At 46.1% G+C, this 23911-nt stretch overlaps 1 protein-coding gene across 1 annotated transcript in view; it reads right to left on the bottom strand.

Annotated features, from left to right (window-relative positions):
* MRPS9 (mitochondrial ribosomal protein S9) overlaps positions 1-23911 on the bottom strand; it is a 148007-nt gene that overhangs the window by 102709 nt on the left and 21387 nt on the right. The window contains exon 2 of the mRNA XM_075336489.1: positions 6941-7120. Coding sequence (XP_075192604.1) covers positions 6941-7120 — 180 coding nt within the window. The remainder of the gene's footprint in view (positions 1-6940; positions 7121-23911) is intronic.

Raw genomic sequence — 23911 nt, 5'->3', positions numbered from 1 at the left:
GATGTCCTGGCATGTGGCAACGAACGGGTTCTGTAAAATGGGAGGTTTGCCTACATTCTGTATGCTGTATTCCAGAGTCAGTCTTGTACATAAGAATAGCCCTATTAAATGCATTGGCTCTATTAGAGATGATGAAGGCCGCTTTACCAATAGCGCACTTTGAATGCATTACGGTTGTGGTATATGTTCCCCACCATTTTCCAAGGTTACGCTTAGAAAACTTTGATTGAAACTTGGTGAATGAGCAGACATCCCTTTAATAGTTATGGGTGACTGCAATATTCCCTGTACTCCCTTTAAAGATAAATTCCGGGCAGGGGAGGCTGTTCGGCCTCCCTTTGGCTGCCTCATTAACCAACTGGGTCTGATGAAGGAGGGAGAGGTTCCCTACCCCAATGGCTTTTTCATGTGCTTCATCAACATATCAATCCCTATAGAGAACTATCATGGTTCTCTGTAATTCTCCTATTTTTCCATTTTTATTTAAATATTGAACATGCTAAGCTTTAAGCTCCACAGGGGTACAAGACCAGGCTGCCCGTTATCGCCATTAATTTTTTCCATTGCAATAGAACCTTTAGCCTGTATTATACAGTGCTGGCCAAAAGTATTGGCACCCCTGCAATTCTGTCAGATTGCAATCATTTTCAGGAAGAAACTGAGTACTATCATAAATTCTTTGGTATTATTAACTTCATTTAATTTGCTTGCAATGAAAAAACACAAAAGAGAATGAAACAAAAATCAAATAATTGATCATTTCACACAAAACTCCAAAAATGGGCCAGACAAAAGTATTGGCACCCTTAGCCTAATACTTGGTTTCACAACCTTTAGCCCAAAAAAACTGCGAACAACCGCTTCCGGTAACCATCAATGAGTTTCTTACAATGCTCTGCTGGACGTTTAGACCATTCTTCTTTGGCAAACTGCTCCAGGTCCCTGAGATTTGAAGGGTGCCTTCTCCAAACTGCCATTTTGAGAGCTCTCCACAGGTGTTCTATGGGATTCAGGTCTGGACTCATTGCTGGACACTTTAGTAGTCTCCAGTGCTTTCTATCAAACCATTTTCTAGTTCTTTTTGAAGTGTGTTTTGGGTCATTGTCTTGCTGGAAGACCCATGACCTCTGAGGGAGACCCAGCTTTCTCACACTGGGCCCTACATTATGCTGAAAAATTTGTTGGTAGTCTTCAGACTTCACAATGCCATGCACACGGTCAAGCAATCCAGTACCATAGGCAGCAAAGCAAGACCAAAACATCAGGGAACCTCTGCCATGTTTGACTGTAGGGACCGTGTTCTTTTCTTTGAATGCCTCTTTTTTTTTTCCCCCCTGTAAACTCTATGTTGATGACTTTTCCCAAAAAGCTCTACTTTTGTCTCATCTGACCAGAGAACATTCTTCCAAAACGTTTTAAGCTTTCTCAGGTAAGTTTTCACAAACTGCAGCCTGGCTTTTTTATGTCTCGGGGTAAGAAGTGGGGTGTTCCTGGGTATCCTACCATACAGTCCCTTTTCATTCAGACGCCGACTGATAGTACGGGTTGACACTGTTGTACCCTCGGACTGCAGGGCAGCTTGAACTTGTTTGGATGTTAGTCGAGGTTCTTTATCCACCATCCACACAATCTTGCATTGAAATCTCTCATCAACTTTTCTTTTCCTTCCACATCTAGGGAGGTTAGCCGCAGTGCCATGGGCTTTAAACTTCTTGATGACACTGCGCACCATAGACACAGGAACTTTCAGGTCTTTGGAGATGGACTTGCAGCCTTGAGATTGCTCATGCTTCCTCACAATCTGGATTCTCAAGTCCTCAGACAGTTCTTTGGCCTTCTTTCTTTTCTCTATGTGCAATGTGGTACACACAAGGACAGAGGACAGAGGTTGAGTCAACTTTAATCCATGTCAACTGGCTGCAAGTGTGATTTAGTTATTGCCAACACCTGTTAGGTGCCACAGGTAAGTTACAGGTGCTGTTAATTGCACAAATTAGAGAAGCATCACATGATTTTTCAAACAGTGCCAATACTTTTGTCCACCCCCTTTTTTATGTTTGGTGTGGAATTATATCCAATTTGGCTTTATGACAATTTTTTTTATTTTTTTTCATTGAAGACAAATTAAATGAAGATAATACCAAAGAATCTGTGATTGCAATCATTTTCAAGAATAAACTGAGTATTATCTGACAGAATTGCAGGGGTGCCAATACTTTTGGCCAGCACTGTAGGGCTTCCAGGTAGAGAGGGGTTAAATTTGGCAATAATGAGGAAACAATTGCCCTATACGCTGATTACTTATTATTTGTTAATAATTCGAGCTGCTCGAACGCCCAAAAATCCGTGATCGCTGCCAGATTTTAAAAAAAAGAGTCTGATCCGCTCTGGAATTCGGTGCCCATATAAGTCAATGAAGACCGGAATCCGGAGTTTAAAAACGTTTGTGGAGGGGATAGGGGGGTAGGAGCTAGCACGGTATACTCACCGAGGCACTGTCATGGCAGTAAACTCCTTCCGGGTCACGCTTTTACATTCCGGAGCCGACAATTCAATATTCATTGGGGGGGCGCGTGAAATTGGTTACAGCTAGACGCGCCCCCAGCCTGAGTGGCAGCTGACTGCAACCAATTACAGGCGCCAGGATGGCTGGTGGGCGGGGAAAGCAGTGCAAGTGTGTGCGGGTCAGTATCGTGGTAAAAAATAAACAATCGACAGCACAGATATAGCCCGCGGCTGCAGCCCCAGCTATCGGGCTGTATCTGTGCATCCAGTCACACTTGCGAGGTTTTGCAGAGTGATGCCATGGCAGACTCGCGCGAGTCCCTCGCATGTGTGATTCCGGTGAAACCGCATGAGTTTTTGTTTTTTTTTATTTTTCAAAGCGACGTGCGGTTCCCCCTAATTTTCATTCCAAGCCAAGATAATGCCGGCTGGGGGCTGGTATTCTAGCACCGGGAATTTTTGGGCCAAGGGATGCAAATTTGGTGCTGACATTTTTACACCATATTCCTGCATCCAATCTACACCTGCTGGCAAAAAAACGCGGTTTGTTTTGCCACAGTTTTTTTTCTGCGATTTTGCCACGATTTTTTGCCAGGAGGTGCACCACATTTCAGCACCAAATTTCTACCTGCTGGCAGGAATTTTTTTTTTATTTTACAGCCTGCCGTTCTCTGAACATTAGCGTGCATGTACCTAGAAACACATGCATGCTCCTGTCAGAAGTGTGTGGCTGTGCTGAGATGTCAGACTCACGGGAGTCCCTCGCATGCGGCTTTTTTTTATTTAAATAAATAATTAAGGAAAAAAATCTGACATGCGGTCCCCCTCCAGTTTTCATCCCCAGCCATGATAATGCCAGCTGGGGGTTGGTATATTCTCAGCTCGCAGCTGCCCGGTATTGCCGCATCTATTAGATGTGACAATCCCGGTGCATTACCGGCTCTTCCTGGTAGCCTGATGCGGTGCCAATCGGGGTAATAGCAGGGGTTAATAGCGGCGCACAGCTGCTACTAAACCTTAGGTTTGTGATGGCACAGGCGTCTATCAGATATCTGCATCACACAAACCTGTAAATAAAAGTAAATAAACAAGACACAGAAAAATCCTTTATTTGAAATAAAGTACAAAACACGCCCTCCTTCACCACTTTCTTAACCCCCAACACAGCCCTCCAGCTCCGGCATAATCCACACGACGTCCCATGACGACACATCCAGCACTGCTACATCTCAGAGCGAGCAGTCATAGAGAAGACTGCCATATCTGAGTGTAGTCTATTACTGAGCCGCGATAAGCGATGACTGCAGGCAGATACTGTTACAGGCTGGGGGGGGCGCGTCAGCCTGGAACCAATCACAAATGAGAGGACAGCCGGTGGGCAGGGAAAACACAGAAAGCTGTGTGATTGCGTGTACAGTACAGGAAGTGAAAGCGCGACCCGGAAGCAGTGTGCCGCCATGACACAGAGTCTCCGTAAGTATGACACTGATGCTTGTTATTTTGTTTATTTTTACTTTATTTGCCGAATCCGGATCGTGCACTCGGAATCCCGCGCCCGGGCCCGGCACCTAGATATCATTGAAACCACGAGGATCCAGACTTTTACAGTCCGCTCAGCCCTATTAATTATTTTTCCCTTCCAATTACATTGGAAACAATAGAGATTTGAGTCTCTCTCAGGTTAACTATAAATTGGTCAAAATCCGTTCTATTTCCTCTGGATACTAGGGATGAGTTGGTGTGGTCAACATATCAAATATTCCTGTCATTTAGAAATTGTTATATCCTTGCATTTATATTACAGGAAACACACAGGATTACATATCCCTAAATCTAAACTCTTTGAGGATTAAGGGAAGACACAGTGTGTGCTTGGGGGAAATTACCCTTGTCAGCTCTGGCATTTGACATTTCGTGCAACAGCCTTAGGCCATGTGCGCACATGTGCTTTTTTCCTGCGTTTTGGCTGCATTTAAAACTGCAGCGTGTCATTGACAAAATGCATGTGTTGTGCTTCCCCAGCAAAGTCCATGAGAAGTCAAAAAATTCCATGCGCACGTTGCTTTCTTTTAGGCAGCGTTTTGTTTGTCAAATATTTGTCAAAATCGTTGCCTAAAAAAAAAAAACCGGCATGTCACTTAATTGCGTTTTGGTTGCATTTTCCTCCCATTGAAGTGAATGAGATGTGTCAAAACGCCGCAGGTTACCTGAATGAAGACACCGCTGATCGCGCAGCTCACTTCAGTCACTCCGGGGATTTGCGGTCACAGTTGAGTCCTCCACCTGTGACCGCAAATCGGCCCACCACACAGACAGAGCCACGATGACCGTGAACTCGGGTTAAGCTCCGAGGTTACTGCTGCAGACCCCGCACTACTGCCTGTGTCCTGGCACTAACCTCAGAGGTTCATCCGAGTTCATGACAGCACACAGACAGAGCAGCACGATGACAATGAAGTTGGGTGAAGTTCATCAGAGTTCATTCTCATCGTGAGGCTCTGTCTCTGTCTGCTGTCAGTGGGGGGGGTAGCCATGCTTAAAAGGACAGGTATGTAGCAGAGCTGAATCGCCGTGGGACCGCATCTCTCAAAAATGCATCTGTCAAAATTGCATCTAAAACGCATGCGTTTTAGATGCATTTTTTTTTTGTCAAACGCAGTGTTTACAGTTGTCAATGTCTGCCAGAGGGTGCATTTTTTTTGTCAAATCAAGAATGCAGCATGCAGACATAGCCTTAAAGTGGTATGTGCAAGAGTAAATTGTGCCAAAGTCTTGTACTGGATAAGAGGTGCACTTTGAGAAAGGTTTTGGCTCTAATTTTTGCAACTTTACAAAGTTTTTTCCGTCAAAAATCTAGTAACCAAACACTGATGAACAGTGGCCATAGAGCCTGGCAATCATGTCAATGTGCGTTTTCTCCTAAATAATGCAGAGTTTACGGAGAAAAACCATATGGGTGCAATAACATCATCAGCTTTGATTCATGTTGCCCGTGGTTAGGGCATGAATTAGATTACAAGTAGAGATGAGTGAACCGGTAAAATAAAGTTCGGTATTTGTACTGAACACTGACAAAAAAAAAAAAAAAGTTTGGTGCTTTACGTATGCAAACCACTTGTGTGAGCATCGCTGTGCTCGGGTACGCCCAGTACTCAGCCCAGTGCGGGGCACTTGCAGTCTCCAAATGGCTTTCACTGGGGGTCACAATAGCGTTATTTTGCACCCCAGAAAAATGGGGAAAAAAAAAAAAAAAAAAGTGGAAAAAACCCCACCCTCCCATGGAAGAGTTTGGTTTATGGCTCGCTATATGTGGGCCGAGACCCGGACTGCTCAATTACTGACTTCCACAGGGGTTCAGGGCAAGTCTGGGACCCAAGCCAAACTTTATCTAAAGTCCAGCTGAATCCGTTGAACTGAACTTCCGCTGGTCCGCTCATCTGTAGTTACAAGTAAATAGGATTACAATAGTTTACAATAATTTATTTTTTTTTTGTTTTTATTTTGTTTGTTTTTTTAGGATTACAATAGGTTTACGTTGGCAATAAGCAAGCAAATTCCTATTCACTGGAAGCAAACAGGACGATCCAAAGCAATAAATTATACGATGTGCAATAAAAAAAAAAGCTTAAAGATACTCCCAGGAACTTACTTACTATTGTAAAATGGAGATTACAAGGAAAAATAGACATATAATGTGGGGAAAAAAAGCCACAAGTTACAGATCATTTACTACATCAGCTTGACAGGCCAAGTGCTGTCTGTTTTTACACCCACTTGATATTCAGAAAGGAATAGGACTGGAACGCTAGTGTCCCCTATAGCGGGCCCTGCCACATGCGTGGTTAAGAGAATGCTAATGTCCCCTATAAAGGGCCCTGCCACATGCGTGAATAAGAAGCCAGACCAAATTCTCCATATGCAGACACCAATTTAGTGCTCCTCACAAGGAGAACCTTTACTCCTTAGACCCACATCAACTCAAGGGATGCTGTGACTAATGAATGGACTAGATGTCAAGTATCTAATTATTGGTGCCCTTATATTAATGATCCCAGCACAGGTCTACCGTGCCTATATCTCGGAACTTCCTGCAAGTCTCTGAAATTAAGAATAAATACTTGATATATGTTGGAATTACAGGATAACGCAAAGCACATTGTCGCCTGTGTTATACTCCGCTCTTGACAACAAGACCCCATAACAGCAGTAACAATCCACCGCACAACTATGAAAGCGCCACGATGTATTATTGGATGTGACCATTCCTACAGAAGACAGAACAAATACCCTGGGCTTTCTACAGAAACTCGCCCCGCATTATCCCGACAGTTTGATTAAAATTCACAGGGAGTTGGGACAGGTATAGCAGAGTTAGAGAGGTTTCAATATGAAACTCCGCACTAAATTACTTCTCCAACCGAGCAGCTCTACTTACATCAATGTCCTCTTGGGTAAATGTCTCTGGATCCTCTCCCATCATGTTGGCTAAATGTCTCTTTCCAATGTTGAACTCTTCAATCTGTTTTTTAATAAAAGCCTCTGTGTACTTTTCAGGTCCCGAGGCTGCAACATTTTTCCTCTGCGCAGTGGAACTGGTATGTATTAGCCGAGACGCCTGTTCCAAAAAGAGAGGGGGTGGGCATGGGTTAAAACCGAGAGAAAAACAAGTCAATCAAATGATCACAAAACACAAAAATAAAAGACATGGTAGAACATATATCACACAGGTAAGGCGGTGTTTTGTTCTATATAGAATAAGCGCTCAACTCAAAAGCAGTAATAATAGAAATGGAATATCAATAGACACAAAATAATGGCTAGAAATGCACATAAATAGGATCTGCAAGAGAAGGAACAGTTGTCCATGGAAGGTTACTATCCTTGTTGGAAATAATCACTTAAAGGGAACCTGTCACCAGTTTTTTGCCCTATAAGCTGCGGCCACCACCACCGGGCTATTATATACAGCATTCTAACATGCTGTATATAAGAGCCCAGGCCTCTGGGTATAATATAAAAAACACTTTATAATAGTCACCTAGAAGGTCACTCCGGTGCACAACGGTCGGATGGGTGGCGCTGTTCTCCGGGACCGCGGCACCTCCCCTTTCAGCCATCTTGGTGTCCCTTATTCTGAAGCCGGTGTGCATGACACGTCTACGTCATACACACTCACCGGTCCTGCGCAGGCGCACTACAATACTTTGATCTGCTCTGCTCAGGGCAGATCAAAGTGAGCCTGCGCAGGACCTCAATGCCGGCGCGTGTGTATGACGTAGACACGTCATGCACCGCGGCTTCAGAATAAGGAAGACCAAGATGGCCGAAAGGGGAGGCGCCGGTCCCGGAGAACAGCGCCACCCATCCGACCGTTGTACACCAGAGCGACCTTCTAGGTGAATATTATATAAAGTATTTTTTTTATGTTCTACACAGCGGCCTGCGCTCTTATATACAGCATGTTAGAATGCTGTATATAAGAGCCAAGTGAGGGTGGCCGCAGCTTATAGGGCAAAACACTGGTGACAGGTTCCCTTTAAATACCAGGGTAATGGCTACTTCTCCGATTTTTGATCATAAAAAGGTGCAAAACCCATCCAACCACGTCAAGGTGTACTCAATATGGATGTCCCCATCACTAAGGTCCTACCTCTCCATGCACAAAGCTGGGCCTCATCTGAACTAGCGAAATGAAAGGACACCAGGCATAGCACATAATTAAAAGCTTGTCTGTGAGAGATGGATGGATAAGGGTGTTTAACCTTGGAGGTGGCCACCCTCTGATGTAGGCTAACAAAAAAAACAACTATCAATCAAGAATGGAACCGAGGGGGTTAATTCCTGCGCTGCTTAGGCAAGGAGACTGTTGACAGAGCCATAAACCCATGAAGATTAATGTGGCTTGTCAACGCGTATCGAAGTGTTAGGGGTGCTTCACACACAGCGAGCTCGCTGCCGAGATCGCTGCTGAGTCACGCTTTTTGTGACGCAGCAGTGACCTCATTAGCGATCTCGCTGTGTGTGACACTGAGCAGCGATCTGGCCCCTGCTGCGAGATCGCTGCTCGTTACACACAGCCCTGGTTCGTTTTCTTCAAAGGCGCTCTCCCGCTGTGACACACAGATCGCTGTGTGTGACAGCGAGAGAGCGACAAATGAAGCGAGCAGGGAGCAGGAGCCGGCGTCTGGCAGCTGCGGTAAGCTGTAACCAAGATAAACATCGGGTAACCAAGGTGGTTACCCGATATTTACCTTAGTTACCAGCCTCCGCCGCTCTCGCTGCCAGCGCCGGCTCCTGCTCTGTGCACATGTAGCTGCATTACACATCGGGTTAATTAACCCGATGTGTACTGTAGCTAGGAGAGCAAGGAGCCAGCGCTCAGTGTGCGCGGCTCCCTGCTCCCTGCACACACAGCTAAGCGGTGTGCGCTGGTAACTAATGTAAACATCGGGTAACCATACCCGATGTTTACCTTAGTTACCAGTCTCCGCAGCTTCCAGACGGCGGCTCCGTGCAAGCGCAGCGTCGCTTGCACGTCGCTGCTGGCTGGGGGCTGGTCACTGGTCGCTGGTGAGATCTGCCTGTTTGACAGCTCACCAGCGACCATGTAGCGATGCAGCAGCGATCCTGACCAGGTCAGATCGCTGGTCGGATCGCTGCTGCATCGCTATGTGTGAAGGTACCTTTACTTCTGTGGGGTCACTGAGGTCTGTCATGAAGAAGTGTGACACTTCGAAACGCGTTGACAAATAAACCACATTCAATCTTCATGGGTTTCTGATGCCATCTGTCAACAGTCTCCAAATCCAGGCAGCCCAGGAATTAATCCCCCGCCCCCCCCAGTTCCATTCTTGATTGTTCCTTCGCCTTGTGGGTGTGCATCTGAGTACTGTATCTTTAACAACTTTTCTACCCAGTTAAGACCCTATTGCGCTATTGCTTTTCCAGTCTATTTACCCATTAAAAAAAAACACCTAAAAATAAGGTCAGCCCACTTTTAGTAATAAATCGATGTACAGGTGCACAAATAAGCCATGTGACAAATATACAAAACAGCAATAAAACAGGATATTACCATCTTACACATTTGTGACCTATTGAAAGTATATGCTGTAAATATGCAATAAGAGATTGGCCTATTATTGAAAGGAATCTGTTAGAACGATTCGCCCTTCCCCAAACTGTTTATATGTCCTGTTTCTCTCTGAAATCTAATGCCTAATGACTGTGTATTCAAGCCATTGAGCAGTTAGAAAAGTAAAGTAGTGATAGGGGGCTGGGCAGAGAAGAGTTAAGGTGGCTTTACACACTGCAACATCGCAAACGACATTGCTGTAACGTCACCGGTTTTGTGACGCAATAGCGACCTCCCCAGCGACATTGCAGTGTGTGAAACACATCAGCGACCTGGCCCCTGCTGTGAAGTTGATGATCGCTACAAATCGTTCAGGACCATTCTTTGGTCCTTTGTTTCCCGCTGTGCAGCAAAGTGTCAGTGTGTAAAGGGGACTTAAAACACTGGAAACGAGTGATGTGTCACAATATCGGTCAATCACTATTCTCTGTCAGTCGGTCTCTCCCTCTCGGTCTCTATTCTCTCTCTGTCGGTCCGTCACTATCTCTGTCCCTCTCTCACAGTCTGTCGGTCATTTTCCCCTCCTGTCTCATACTCACCGATCCCCGACGCGGCGCTGCACGGCATTTACACTGCTGCGGCGGCTTTTCCTCTTTTGAAAAAGCGGGTCGCTCATTAAACAATTTCGTATTCCCTACTTTCCCCGCCCACAGGCACCTATGATTGGTTGCAGTGAGACACGCCCCCACGCTGAGTGACAGGTGTCTCACTGCACCCAATCACAGCAGCCGGTGGGAGAGTCTATACTGTGCAGTGAAATAAATAATTAAAAAAAACGGCGTGCGGTCCCCCCCAATTTTAATACCAGCCAGATAAAGCGATACGGCTGAAGGCTGGTATTCTCAGGATGGGGAGCTCCACGTTATGGGGAGCCCCCCAGCCTAACAATATCAGTCAGCAGCCGCCCAGAATTGCAGCATACATTATATGCGACAGTTCTGGGACTGTACCCGGCTCTTCCCGATTTGCCCTGGTGCGTTGGCAAATCGGGGTAATAAGGAGTTATTGGCAGCCCATAGCTGCCAATAAGTCCTAGATTAATCATGTCAGGCGTCTCCCCGAGAAACCTTCCATGATTAATCTGTAAATTACAGTAAATAAACACACACACCTGAAAAAATCCTTTATTAGAAATAAAAAACACAAACATTCCCTCATCACCAATTTAATAAGCCCCAAAAAGCTCTCCATGTCCAGCGTAATCCACGGACCTCCAGCATCGCTTCCAGCTCAGCTGCATGGAGGTGACAGGAGCAGCAGAAGACACCGCCGCTCCTGTCACCTCCACGCAGCTAATGAAGACAGCCGCGCGATTGGCTGAGCTGTCACTGAGGTTACCCGGATCCAGCGGTGGATGCAGCGGTGGCCGCGGGTAACCTCAGTGACAGCTCAGCTGATCGCGCTACTCACCGCTGCTCCGGTCAGCTCCACGCAGCAACTGAGGTGAGTAGCGCGATCAGCTGAGCTGTCACTGAGGTTACCCGCAGGCACCGCTGGATCCAGGTAACCTCAGTGACAGCTCAGCTGATCGCGCTACTCACCTCATTTGTTGCGTGGAGGTGACAGGAGCGGCAGTGTCTTCTGCTGCTCCTGTCACCTCCATGCAGCAGAGCTGGATGCGACGCTGGAGGTCAGTGGATTACGCCGGACAAGGAGGGCTTTTTGGGGCTTATTAAATTGGTGATGAGGGAATGTGTTTGTGTTTTTTATTTCTAATAAATGATTTTTTCAGTTGTGTGTGTTTATTTACTGTAATTTACAGATTAATCATGGAAGGTTTCTCGGGGAGACGCCTGACATGATTAATCTAGGACTTATTGGCAGCTATGGGCTGCCAATAACTCCTTATTACCCCGATTTGCCAATGCACCAGCTGCAAATCGGGAAGAGCCAGGTACAGTCCCAGAACTGTCGCATATAATGTAAGCGGCAATTCTGGGCGGCTGGTGACTGATAGTTAGGCTGGGGGGCTCCCCATAACGTGGAGTTCCCCATCCTGAGAATACCAGCCTTCAGCCGTATGGCTTTATCTGGCTGGTATTAAAATTGGGGGGGACCGCACGCCGTTTTTTTTAATTATTTAATTATTTATTTCACTGCACAGTATAGACACGCCCACCGGCTGCTGTGATTGGGTGCAGTGAGACACCTGTCACTCAGCGTGGGGGCGTGTCTCACTGCAACCAATCATAGGCGCCTGTGGGCGGGGAAAGTAGGGCATACGAAATTGTTTAATGAGCGGCCGGCTTTATCAAAAGAGGAAAAGCCGCCACAGCAGTGTGAATGCCGTGCAGTGCCGCGCCGGGGATCGGTGAGTATGAGAGAGGAGGGGGAAATGACCGACAGACTGTGAGAGAGGGAAAGATAGTGACGGACCGACAGAGAGAGAATAGAGACCGAGAGAGAGAGACCGACTGACAGAGAATAGTGATTGATAGATATTGTGACACATCACTCGTTTCCAGTGTTTGACTAGCTAGGTCGCTCTGCAGGTCCGGATCGCTGTTGCGTCGTTGGCCAGGTTTGCCTGTTTGACAGCTCACCAGAGACTCACCAGAGACTTTGTAGCGATCCCGGCCAGGTTGGGATCGCTGGTGGGATCGCTGAAAGTCTCAGTGTGTAAAGGGGCCTTTAGGGATGCAGAGGCCAAGGAAATACTTTCACACTCCCAGAGGACTTAAAGGGGTATTCTCATCTCCAAGATCCTATCCCAATATGCAGCAGGCATAATATTAGCAAACACCTCCAATTAGAAATGTAGTATAGTACTGCTAAAGCCATGTCTCTTACTTATGTGCAGGGCATTGCAGCTTAAAGGGAACCTGTCCGCTGCAATATGCACACAGAACCACAAGCAGTTCTGGGTGCATATTAGTAATCCCTGCCTAACTGTCCCTGTATACCAGACCTGGGCAAGGGGCTGCCCGCGGGCCACATCCGGCCCGCCTACTGATGATGTAGTATATTACAGGTGTAGTATATCGGGTAGAACTGAGTTAACTATATTAGTCCGGCCCTCTAAAACCATCTTAATTTGTCATGCGGCCCCATGGGAAAATTAATTGCCCACCAGTGCGGTATACACTAGAATAGATAAATACTTTTTCTAAAGATCTCTCTAAGGTATTTTATCTTATCCTAATGAGCAAGGGGACTAGTCCCAAGGTTGTTTCTTCCCTTAGCTAGTTGGCTAGTGAGTACGCCCACAGGGGCGTGCTAGCATGCTATATGGGCCGACTAGATAAGTGGAGAAACGTCCTTGTACTTATTAAAATAAGAGAAAAGATCTTTGGAAATACTTTTTCTTAAGATCTCTTTATCTATGCTAGTGTATACAGGGACGGTTAGGCAGGGATTAGCAATATGCACCCAGAACTGCTCATGGTTCTGGCCCCTAACAGGTTCCCTTTAGGTATCCATGATTACATCCCCTCATATAGTGACAGTTAGTTGCTCATGGTCACTAGTATGGCTACCTAAGCTGCAATGCCCTGCACATCAGGTAAGAGACCAACACCACCACCCTTGTATTTAGCCAAAAAATAAATAAATGGAAAAAAAAAAAACGACGTGGGGTCCCCCATATCTTTTGTAGCCAAATAGGGTAAAGCAGACGGCTGCAGCCTGCAGACCACAGCTGGCAGCTTCACCTTGGCTAGTAATCCAAAACAGAGGGCACCCCACGCTGTTATTTTAAATTAAATAAATAATTTAAAACAAAAAACACGGGGTCCCCCCAAATTGGATCACCAGCCAAGGTAAAGCAGACACCTGTGGCCTGGTATTCTCAGACTAGGGAGGTCCACTGTTATTGGACACTCCCCTGCCTTAAAAATCAGGCTACAGCCGCCCCAAAAGTGGCGCATCCATTAGATGTGCCAATCCTGGCGCTTTGCTCCAACTCATCCCATTGCCCTAGTGTGGTGGCAAATGGGGTAATATATGGGGTTGATGCTAGATGTGTAATGTCACCTGGCATCAGGCCCTGGGGTTAGTGATGTCAAGAGTCTATCAGATACCCGACATCTCAAACCCAGTCAGTAATAAAAAGAAAAAAAATTGAAAACAAAAAAAAAGTTTTATTTGAAAAAACACTCCCCAAAACATTCCCTCTTTCACAAATTTATTGAAAAGAACAATTAAATCCGGGTCCGGCGTAATCCAATAAGGGGGTCCCACGACGATCCATACCATAGTCAATGTCCCAGTCAATGAAGAACAGAATATTCCCCATTGGCTGGGAGAGTAGTGCAGTGACCTGAGCTAACACTATTAGGTCAGCCCAGGTCACTGCAGGGGATGACTAGCGCTGCCATCAGTAGGTTAGATGAAATCATTACTTGCTGTGACGATCTCCTGCACTCCTGATGTCAGCGCTGTCACTGCCTTCTATGCCCGCCGCGTTCTCAGCGAAGAATCGCAGGGGCCCGTGACGTCACCGCTAGTGACCGTCTCGGGCCACCCGCGAGACTTGATGTGAGAACGCGGCGGGCATAGAAGTCAGTGACAGCGCTGACGTCAGGAGTGCAGGAGATCGTCACAGCAGGTAATGATCTCATCTAACCTCCTTACAGCAGCGCTAGTCATCCCAGCGGCTGCCCGCACTGCAGTGTGAGAAGCTGCTGATACTGCAGTGCGGGCAGCCATGGGGCTGGCATGGAGCGGGACACAGACTGCACAGGCAGTGATAAAAAGCAGCGCTGCGCTCCCTCTCATCAGTGCTTTCAAATGTATCGGCATCTGTGATGCCGATACAATTGAATGTGCGATCCTGAGCAGGGGGCCTGGTGCTGGCAGTGACACCGTGGGCAGCTGCCGCCAGGCCCTTCCCCTCAGCTCACGGACCCCACAGCCGTGCCGAGGGAGGTTGCGGGGAGAGTACGGGTGCGGGAGAATGTGTGGGAGGGTGCAGGAAAGGGGGCAGGGACTCCACGCACTGTACCAGCACAGCAGGGCGGCAACATGCTTTTCCCAGATTTGCATGTTAACATGGTCCTGCCCATGTTGACATGAAATATCTGGAAGCAGCAAAATCGCGGGAGGAGTGGTCACATGACCGCTCTAAGCCTGGGGAGAGGGGCTGACAGCAGGGCAGGTAAGTGGTCATTATATTTACCTGCCCCAATGTAGCCCAATAGGGAAATAATAAAAAAAGTCAAAATAAGCCAGATAACCCCTTTAACATTCGCTTGTCTGAACAAGCCTTTAGGCAGAGTTCATACGCCAGTGCTAAAATTCGGGTTAGGTCTCGTGCAGACGACAGTATTTTCGGTTCCAGTGCGATCCGTCGAATAAATTCAAAAACAATAGACATCACTTGGACCAATGTTATTCAATAGGGGCAGTGAAGTTCACCGATTTTTTTCACTGATAGAATCTGTGAATCTGTGAGTGAAAAAAGAAAAAAAAAAACGCAGCAGGCTCCATTTTCCTACGGAAATCAGATGAGACTCAGTATAGCATTCTATATTTACGGATTCATTGCAATTCTGTAACAGGAAAATATATGTGGCCCTGTAAATGATTAATAGCTGCTGCAGTAAAAATACAGACTGTACATGGATGCCAAATAAGAAAAAGAATTGTTTCACTTTTCTGGATGAAAATATGAAATTTTTTTTTATACGCTTGCGTGTCCCCCAGCCTTAATTATGATCACAAACTTGAGACGTGTCCGGGTGCGTGAGCAGTTCCATGTGCCCGTCACATGACCGCAGTGGCTACCTGCTATTGGCATGCACTACATTGTTCTGTAAAATAGACCCGACTAGTATTTCGGAAACAGACCACCGGTTCATATGAAATCTGTCTCAGACGCTGCCATGATCAAGCCTGGAGTTAATGGCGGTGATCCGCCACCATTAACCCCTTGTATTACCCTGACTGCCACTGCTACACGGCGGCAGGAAGACACGCAGGGGACACACAGGGGACACGCCGGTACTGCTGCATAATGCATGCGACAGTCCCGGGGCAGCTGCGGCTGATATTCTCGGCTGCGGGAGGTGGGAGTGAGGCGGGGGACATTAACCCTGCCCCTCGCCCTCCCCAGCCTGAGAATACCGGGCCGCCGCTGTGTGCTTACCTTGGCTGGACGGTAAATATGCAGCGGAGCTCACGTGCTTTGTTTTCTATATTTCCATTTTCTTTCTATGTGTGTTCTATGTGTCTGTGTCTGTGTTCTATGTCTGTGTGTGTGATCTGTGTGTGTGTTTATTCTCTGCTCCGCTTCCTCTTCCTGTAATGACATCACTTCCCTGCAAAACCGCAGACAAGCGATGTACATTACCGGAGGTAAACCGCGAAATACCGCAGGGAATAACGCAGTGAACCGCACAGAATTTGCTGCCTGCGTTATTCCCTGTGGGATTTCACGATTAACATTGGAGTCAATGGAGTGAAATCCCGCAGCGACGTGCGGAAAAGAATTGACATGCAATTGTTTTTGCTGCGGGAATCCCACAGCAAAACATGCAGCTGTCAAATTCCGCCTAGTGCGCACAGGATTTTTTTTGCCCATAGGTTTTGCTGGTGATTCACTGCAGAGATGTTATGAACATTTTCTGCAGCGAAACATGCAGCAAAACCGCAAAAAATCCGCGGCAAAATCCGGTAAGTGCGCACATAGCCTATTATTCCGTCAATCTTGCCATATGAGGGCTTGTTTTTTGCGGGACGAGTTGTACTTTTAAATGAAACCATAGGTTTTACCATATGGTGTACTGGAAAACAGCAAAAAAATTCCAAGTGTGGAAAAACTGCAAAAAAAGTGTGATCGAACAATAGTTTTTGGGATGTTTTATTCACAGTGTTCACTTTATGGTAAAACTGATGTATCTATGTGATGCCGCAGGTCGGTGCGAGTTTGTAAACACCAAACATGTATAGGTTTACTTGTATCTAAGGGGTTAAAAAAAATTCACAAGTTTGTCCAATAAAAGTGGCGTACGTTTTGCGCCATTTTCTGAAACACGTAGAGTTCTCATTTTTCGGGATCTATGGGTCAGTTACAGCTTATTTTTTGCATCTCGAGCTAACATTTTTAATGGTACCATTTTTGCGCAGATGCTACGTTTTGATCGCCTGTTATTGCATTTTGCGTAAAACATGCGTTGACCAAAAAACGTAATTTTGGCGTTTGGAATTTTTTTGCCACTACGCCGTTTACCAATCAGATTAATTGATTTTATATTTTGATAGATCGGTCATTTCTGAACGCGGCGATACCAAATATGTGTATATTTATTTATTTTTTAACCCTGTAATTTTCAATGGGGTGAAAGGGGGTGATTTGAACTTTTAAGTTTTTTGGTTTGTTTTTTTTATTTTTTAAAACTTTTTTTTTTTACTTTTTTTTATTTTTACTAGTCCCCCTAGGGGGCTATAGCGATCAGCAATCCAATCGCTGATCGCTATCTGCTGATCACAGCTATACAGCTGTAAACAGCAGAAATAGTCAATTTCTTTTTCCCTCTGCTCCCGGCCGAAGAAAAACGAAAGTGAAACTTCGTAGCTGCAGGCGTCATCACATGACCCTGTGCTACGATGGCAACCACCGATAGTCACGTGATCACGCACGTGACTTCCGGTGGGGGCGGCGGCAAGTAAAAAACATGGCCGTGCGTATTTAGATCTTGCTGCCAGACGGCAGCAAGATTTAAGGGGTTAATGGCCGCGGGTGGAAGCGATTCCACCAGCGGCTAGCAGGCACACGTCAGCTGTTGAAAACAGCTGATATGTGTGCCGACCGCCGCCGCCTGCCCGCAGCAGGGGGCGGGGCTTAACGGGACACGATCCATGACGGATAGATCCGTCCAAGGTCGTGAAGGGGTTAATATCTTCTCACATCCAAGAAAATGGGGTCACACTCTGCTTTAAGTCTGATTAGTGTAATTGATCCAATTTTCTCAAATGAGAGAAACAAAAAATGGTCGTCTGCCCCTAGACTAAGGCCACGTGCACACGTTGAGTATTTGGTGTGTTTTTTACCTCAGTATTTGTAAGGCCACGCGCACACAAGTATTTGGTGAGTTTCTTACCTCACCATTTGTAAGGCCACGTATACACGAATATTTTGCAAGTTTTTACCTCAGCATTTGTAAGGCCATGTGCACACAAGTATTTGGTGAGTTTTTTTACCTCAGTATTTGTAAGGCCTCGTACACAGGAGTATTTGGTGAGTTTTTTACCTCACCATTTGTAAGGTCACGTACACAGGAGTATTTGGTGAGTTTTTTACCTCACCATTTGTAAGGTCACGTACACAGGAGTATTTGGTGAGTTTTTTACCTCACCATTTGTAAGGTCACGTACACAGGAGTATTTGGTGAGCTTTTTACCTTAAGATTTGTAACCCAAGACCAGCAGTGGAACAATCTGAGGAAAAGTAGAATAGAAACATGGCACCACTTCTGTATTTATCACCCACTCCCAATTTTGGCTTAAAAATACCGAAACTCAAATACTCACAGTGTGCACGTGGCCTAAGGCTATGTGCCCACGTTGCGTTCTGTCCCTGCAGAAATTTCTGCAGCGATTTAAAACAGCACACGTGCGCTTCAAATCGCTGCAGAAACAGTCCGTAATGAAAAGCCTATTTCATGCGCTCTGGATGCAGCCTCTTCCATAGACAGAGTGGGACCTGCATCCAAAGCGCATGAAAGAAGTGACATGTTGCTTTTTAGAACACAGCACTTCGGCAGCAGCCGAAGCGCTGCGTTCTAATACGCAATATGGGCATGGATTAGGCACAATCTTCATAGATTGCATGCGTCCTGCGTCCCCTGCACAATTACGCTGCAGTGCAGAATGCAGTGTAACTGCATGAAAATACGCTACGTGGCACATAGCCTAACAGTGCGCCATTAGTACCTACCGGTGGCTGCTTCCCCCTATGCAGCACTACTCCAGTCTCTGATATAGACGTTTGATGTTGTATTTGATGGCTCCTCACATGCATTTTCATACAGATAATGGGGAATTAATTTCCTCTACATCAGGTTTCTATTATTTAAAAGTTGCAAAATTTGGTGTAAAAAAAATTACCAAAAAAAAAAAAATCAGGGCCGTCCACCGCATGTCAAATTTATTATAATGCATGCATACCAAAATACTGGCATAAACTGCAGAAGAATTGGGTTTAGCGCTTCTTCTCCCCCTCATCCTCAAACTATTTATTTTTTGGGACAGCATACAGTACCGTAATCTTTTGATCCATGTAATAGATATGAGGACCCCCAAACATCCTCCTATAACTGCTCAGCTACTGGCAAGAGTCCCCTATAGTGAAGGCCTGTAGGACACCCAGAGCCACTGTGCAGGGAGCATGTGCTTTCCATTTATTTTACTGTTGTAGTAAATCGTTGTTTTTCCTCCACATGGCAGATTGAAAAAGATATTCCTTTTCTATTCAGTTACTTTCAGATGTTGTTATGGGCATACGGGGAAAATCCAGTGAAAATAATCTGATGCGTTACTGATAAGCCCATATTGATGAAGTCTGCCATCTCAGACCACCCCGATTTCCAGACTGGGCACTGGAAAGAAAACCACCATTTTTGGCACTACTCTGTCTCTACTGCTTTAAAAATTATGAAGCACAGAACAGATTTGCCATACGACGGATCCAACACGACGTTGCAGGGTCCACATTATCTGGAAATTATTAAATACAAAAAAAAAAACTTTGCTTAGCTTTCCAGAAGTCTCGGAGTCGTGCCAAAAAGACCTGAGCAGTTTATATAGCCACTTCATTCTAAAAACCAGTGATGATCCTATCCAGCAGACTTCACCCCAGTGATATGCTCCTCACATGCATCGGTTAGGTCATTTTAACTGGATTTCCCCTTGCAATTATCTATATACAAAAAAGCAGGCGTATAATGCACATTATTATATTTAACAGTAGATTGAAATGTTTTCTATACTTGTGTTATTACAGGTCCATCTCAGTCACAAGAATGGAGATAACCTCAAGTGTTCGGCAGCAGCCACTACACAAATCACGGAGCTGTGGAGTTCCACCCGACACACGGCTTACATCCGCTATCTGGCCACATTTCATCTGACCAGTGGAAGTGCCAGGTCTCCGATCCCCGCCGATAATATACTGTAGTTTGTCAGTATGCAAAGGATAGATCATCAATGTTTACCCCCAGATAACCCCTTTAAAGGGAACCTGTCAGCAGAAATGTCCCCTAAAACCTAACAGATTCCCCCTCTGCAGCTCCTGGGCTGCATTCTATAAAGGTCCCTGTTATGATTGTGCCCACTTTCTGACCGAAAAAAAGTGTTTATAAAGTTGTACCTTTTTGGCTTCTGATTCTGTAAATCTGTCACGGGGGCGGGCTGCCTGATGGCCGTTATTCTGCCCCCTGGTCCTGTATGCCGCCCCCATCGCTGATTTCAATACTTCTGGACGCCGCCCACTGCTCCAGCCATCCCTGCGCATGCCCAGTGCTCATCTCTCGTGGATGAGCACTGTGCCCAGCGTCACCGCTGGTGACGTGCACGCAGGGTTAAGATTATGGGCGGTGCTGTGATGTTTATTCCTAAGCAACCGCCCATAATCGCGGGACCGCGCTTTCCCCCTCGGCCTGCTTCGTTCTGCGCAAGCGCGCTGCTGCTGACCCCCACGTCACCTCCTTCCCATCTTGCCCCGAGGCAGGAAATAGATGGGAAGAGCGCGGAAGCAGGAAGCACGAAGCAGGCCGAGGGGGAATGCGCGGTCCCGCGATTATGGGCGGTTGCTTAGGAATAAACATCACAGCACCGCCCATAATCTTAACCCTGCGTGCACGTCACCAGCGGTGACGCTGGGCACAGTGCTCATCCACGAGAGATGAGCACTGGGCATGCGCAGGGATGGCTGGAGCAGTGGGCGGCGTCCAGAAGTATTGAAATCAGCGATGGTGGCGGCATACAGGACCAGGGGGCAGAATAACGGCCATCAGGCAGCCCGCCCCCGTGACAGATTTACAGAATCAGAAGCCAAAAAGGTACAACTTTATAAACACTTTTTTTCGGTCAGAAAGTGGGCACAATCATAACAGGGACCTTTATAGAATGCAGCCCAGGAGCTGCAGAGGGGGAATCTGTTAGGTTTTAGGGGGCATTTCTGCTGACAGGTTCCCTTTAAGACATTAAAATCATAAAATTACAGTTACCAAAATAGGTTTCACTTTAAAAAAATGCCAAAGGCCACAAAAGAGTAGAACACAACAGCTAATATTTCTTATTAGGGCATGTTCATACAGTGCAGATACACTGCAGAGTTTCTGTGCTAAAAAAATCTTAGAAATATTACAGTCCGAGGTCCGAGCACAGGGATTTGGATTTTACAAAATCTCATCCACAAATGGCAGAAAAGCAGAGGAGAAAATTACCTGGCAAATTCACTGCTCATAATGCAAAGGGTTAAATCCAAGTCAAATCTGCAGCATAATCTATTCCAAATCAGATTGAAATTCATGGACTTTACCTTCAAATTGTCAAAAAAACCCATCAATGCTGCAGATTTTCCTTGGATGTCACCCTGGGAGTATGTACCTGCTGAGATTTTCCTGCAAAAAGACTTGTGTGTGTTGTAGTGTGAGTGTTTTAAAGGGAATCTGTCACCATGTTTTCGCCATATAAAAGTGAACACCTGTGAGCCCTCATATACAGCATTCTAGAATGCTGTATATACATCCCCAAGCCACTCTGCAAGGCAAAAAAAAAAAAGCTTTTATTTTACTCTCCTATGGGGCGATCTTATCAGATGGGCATCACTGGTCTTGATCCTCCTCTCATCTTCTGATCACTGTCCCCCTTTCCCTTCAGGTGGATAATGCATTCTACATCATACACACAGTGTCTCCCGTGCAGATGCTCTTCTCCCTACCTTGCCAAAGACAGAGCAAAGTACTGTAATGTGCATGCGTGGGGAAAGGCCAAAGTTCCCTGGAACATCTGCACTACAATACTTTAGGCCCTGTGCGCACTTGAAAAAGGAATTTTCTTAAGAAAATTCCGGAGGCTCAGTAAGATTTCCGCACATGCGGGAAAATACCGCACCGAAATCCGCATCCAAATCTGCATGCGGTTTGTTGCGTTTTGCTGCAGATTTTGTGTGGATTTGGTGCGGAAATGCTGCAGCCAGCATCGGACTGGCTACTGGAGGAATCTCCAGTAATACCAGGCCAGGCCGCGGTTACCTGCACTGAACTCCGGAGCTCCCACCTGAGCTCCGGAGTGCAGTCTAGACTAAACTGCGAGCGCCGAGTGATTGATTCCTCGGCGATTGCCATTTAGTTCAGGCCGGACTGATCTCCGGAGCTCAGGTGACAGCTCCGGAGTGCAGCCCGGCCTCTCTACAGCTGTCACCTGAGCTCCGGAGATCAGCCCGGCCTGAACTAAACTGAAATCGGCGGGGAAACAAATCACTTGGCGCTCGTAGTTTAGTCTACGCTGCACTCCAGAGCTCAGGTGACCGCTCCAGAGTTCAGTGCAGGTAACTGAATCCAGGCTTGGCATTACTGGAGATTCCTCCGGTAGCCAGTACCGTAGCTACCTGCGGAAAAGAAGTGACATGCAATTGTTTTTGCAGCGGGAATCCCGCAGCAAAACATGCAGCTGTCAAAATCCGCCTAGTGCGCACAGCATTTTTTTTCTCCATAGGATTTGCTAGTGAATCACTGCAGAGATGTTATGAACATTTTCTGCAGCGAAACATGTAGCAAATTCGTGGGAAATTCCGTCTAGTGCGCACAAGGCCTTACTCTGCCCTCGACAGGGCAATGAGAAATGCGTCTGTGCAGGAGCGCAATGAAGGACACAGTCTGGATTACGTGGGACGCCTCATCTATACAATGCAAGATGGATGACAGCGATCATAAGAAGAAAGGAGGCGCCGGATCAAGACCAGAGACACCCTTAGGAACGTACCACCCCACAGGTGATTATAATATGTCCTTTTTTTCGCGTTGATGAGCGGATTGATGACATATACCGTAGACAGCATTCCAGAATGATGTATATGAGTGCTTATAAGGTGCTTGTTTATAAGGGAAAAACCTGATGACAGGTTCCCCTTTATTGTTTTCCCTACAAATCGGATTACCTGCCACTCCGCAGGAATTGCAGCGAGATCATATTCAAGTAAATGGGGCAGTTCCTTGCACAGCCAGGAGTGCTGCCGAGCACTGAAAGCCTTGGGGAGGAGGCAGTGCTACACCAATAAGGACTTGCCATCCTTCTCAGGATTAGCAGCAGATATACCACCACAGTATAAGATAGGAATATCCCTTTAAGTGCAATACATGTGAATTCAGCTGTAATAGAAATCTATTACAGATCATATGCTGTAGTAGTGTGTTCGAGGTAAACATTCTGATACGTGTCGGCACCAGTGACATGAGCCGGTATGACAGCGCAGCTTGCTGCTGTGCTGTCACTTCAAGTACATCTGCTCTATACATGGATCTAAGAGATAATGTTGACTAGAAAACCAATTCAGCAAACGTGACAGAGAGAAAATAAACTTCTGAAGCATACAAGAAGAGCTGGTAATTATCAGAGGCGGAAGTGGAGGTGCTTTTTATTTGCTTCATGGAAGTGATAAACAGCATGCCCGGGATATCACAGAACTGAGCAGAATGCCAATGTACCACTTAGCCGTGGCCCTGTCAATGGAAGCAATCCTGGCACCCTTCCTAGCTAAAGTCCTGATAGCGAGAAGTACGCTCCCCTAATTCAAGTCATTTACAAGAAAGTGACCTTGAGATTTCTCAACACTGAAGGTTCCTTTACCTGAGAAGGATTTGGAGGAAATAACCACCAGGTCACCCAGAAATAACGTTTTAAGTGTGCAAGGAAGTATAATGCCGAGATCTGGTTCTACAAGGTGCGTACGGCAGGTAATTCTACATTAGTCCCTCAATTAGTCCTTCACAAGCCACTGCATTACATTTTATTCTGCTTGGAACCAACTTAAAAAGGGATTGTCCGCCCCTTTTTACTTCTAATACAGGGCCCAGCGTGACTCTGTCCTCCTCCAGTCTTGTCAGGTATGCAAGATTTGTATTAAATCACTGGCTGCAGCAGTGACGCATTAGTCACTGCTGCAACCAGTGATTAGCTGCAGCGTTCGTATAGCTATATCACCATTATAAGAGATACAAAAACCAGCTTTGTACATCCTGTTTTGGCCTTCACTGAAAATAACTCTAAAAAATTTCCCCAAAGTGAAAAAACTAACCAATTCACTGATTTTACAGTGGGTACGGAAAGTAT

The sequence above is a fragment of the Anomaloglossus baeobatrachus genome, chromosome 2 (genome assembly GCF_048569485.1).
Source record: "Anomaloglossus baeobatrachus isolate aAnoBae1 chromosome 2, aAnoBae1.hap1, whole genome shotgun sequence".
Classification (NCBI taxonomy): domain Eukaryota; kingdom Metazoa; phylum Chordata; class Amphibia; order Anura; family Aromobatidae; genus Anomaloglossus; species Anomaloglossus baeobatrachus.
This window is presented reverse-complemented; position numbering and strand designations above follow the sequence as displayed.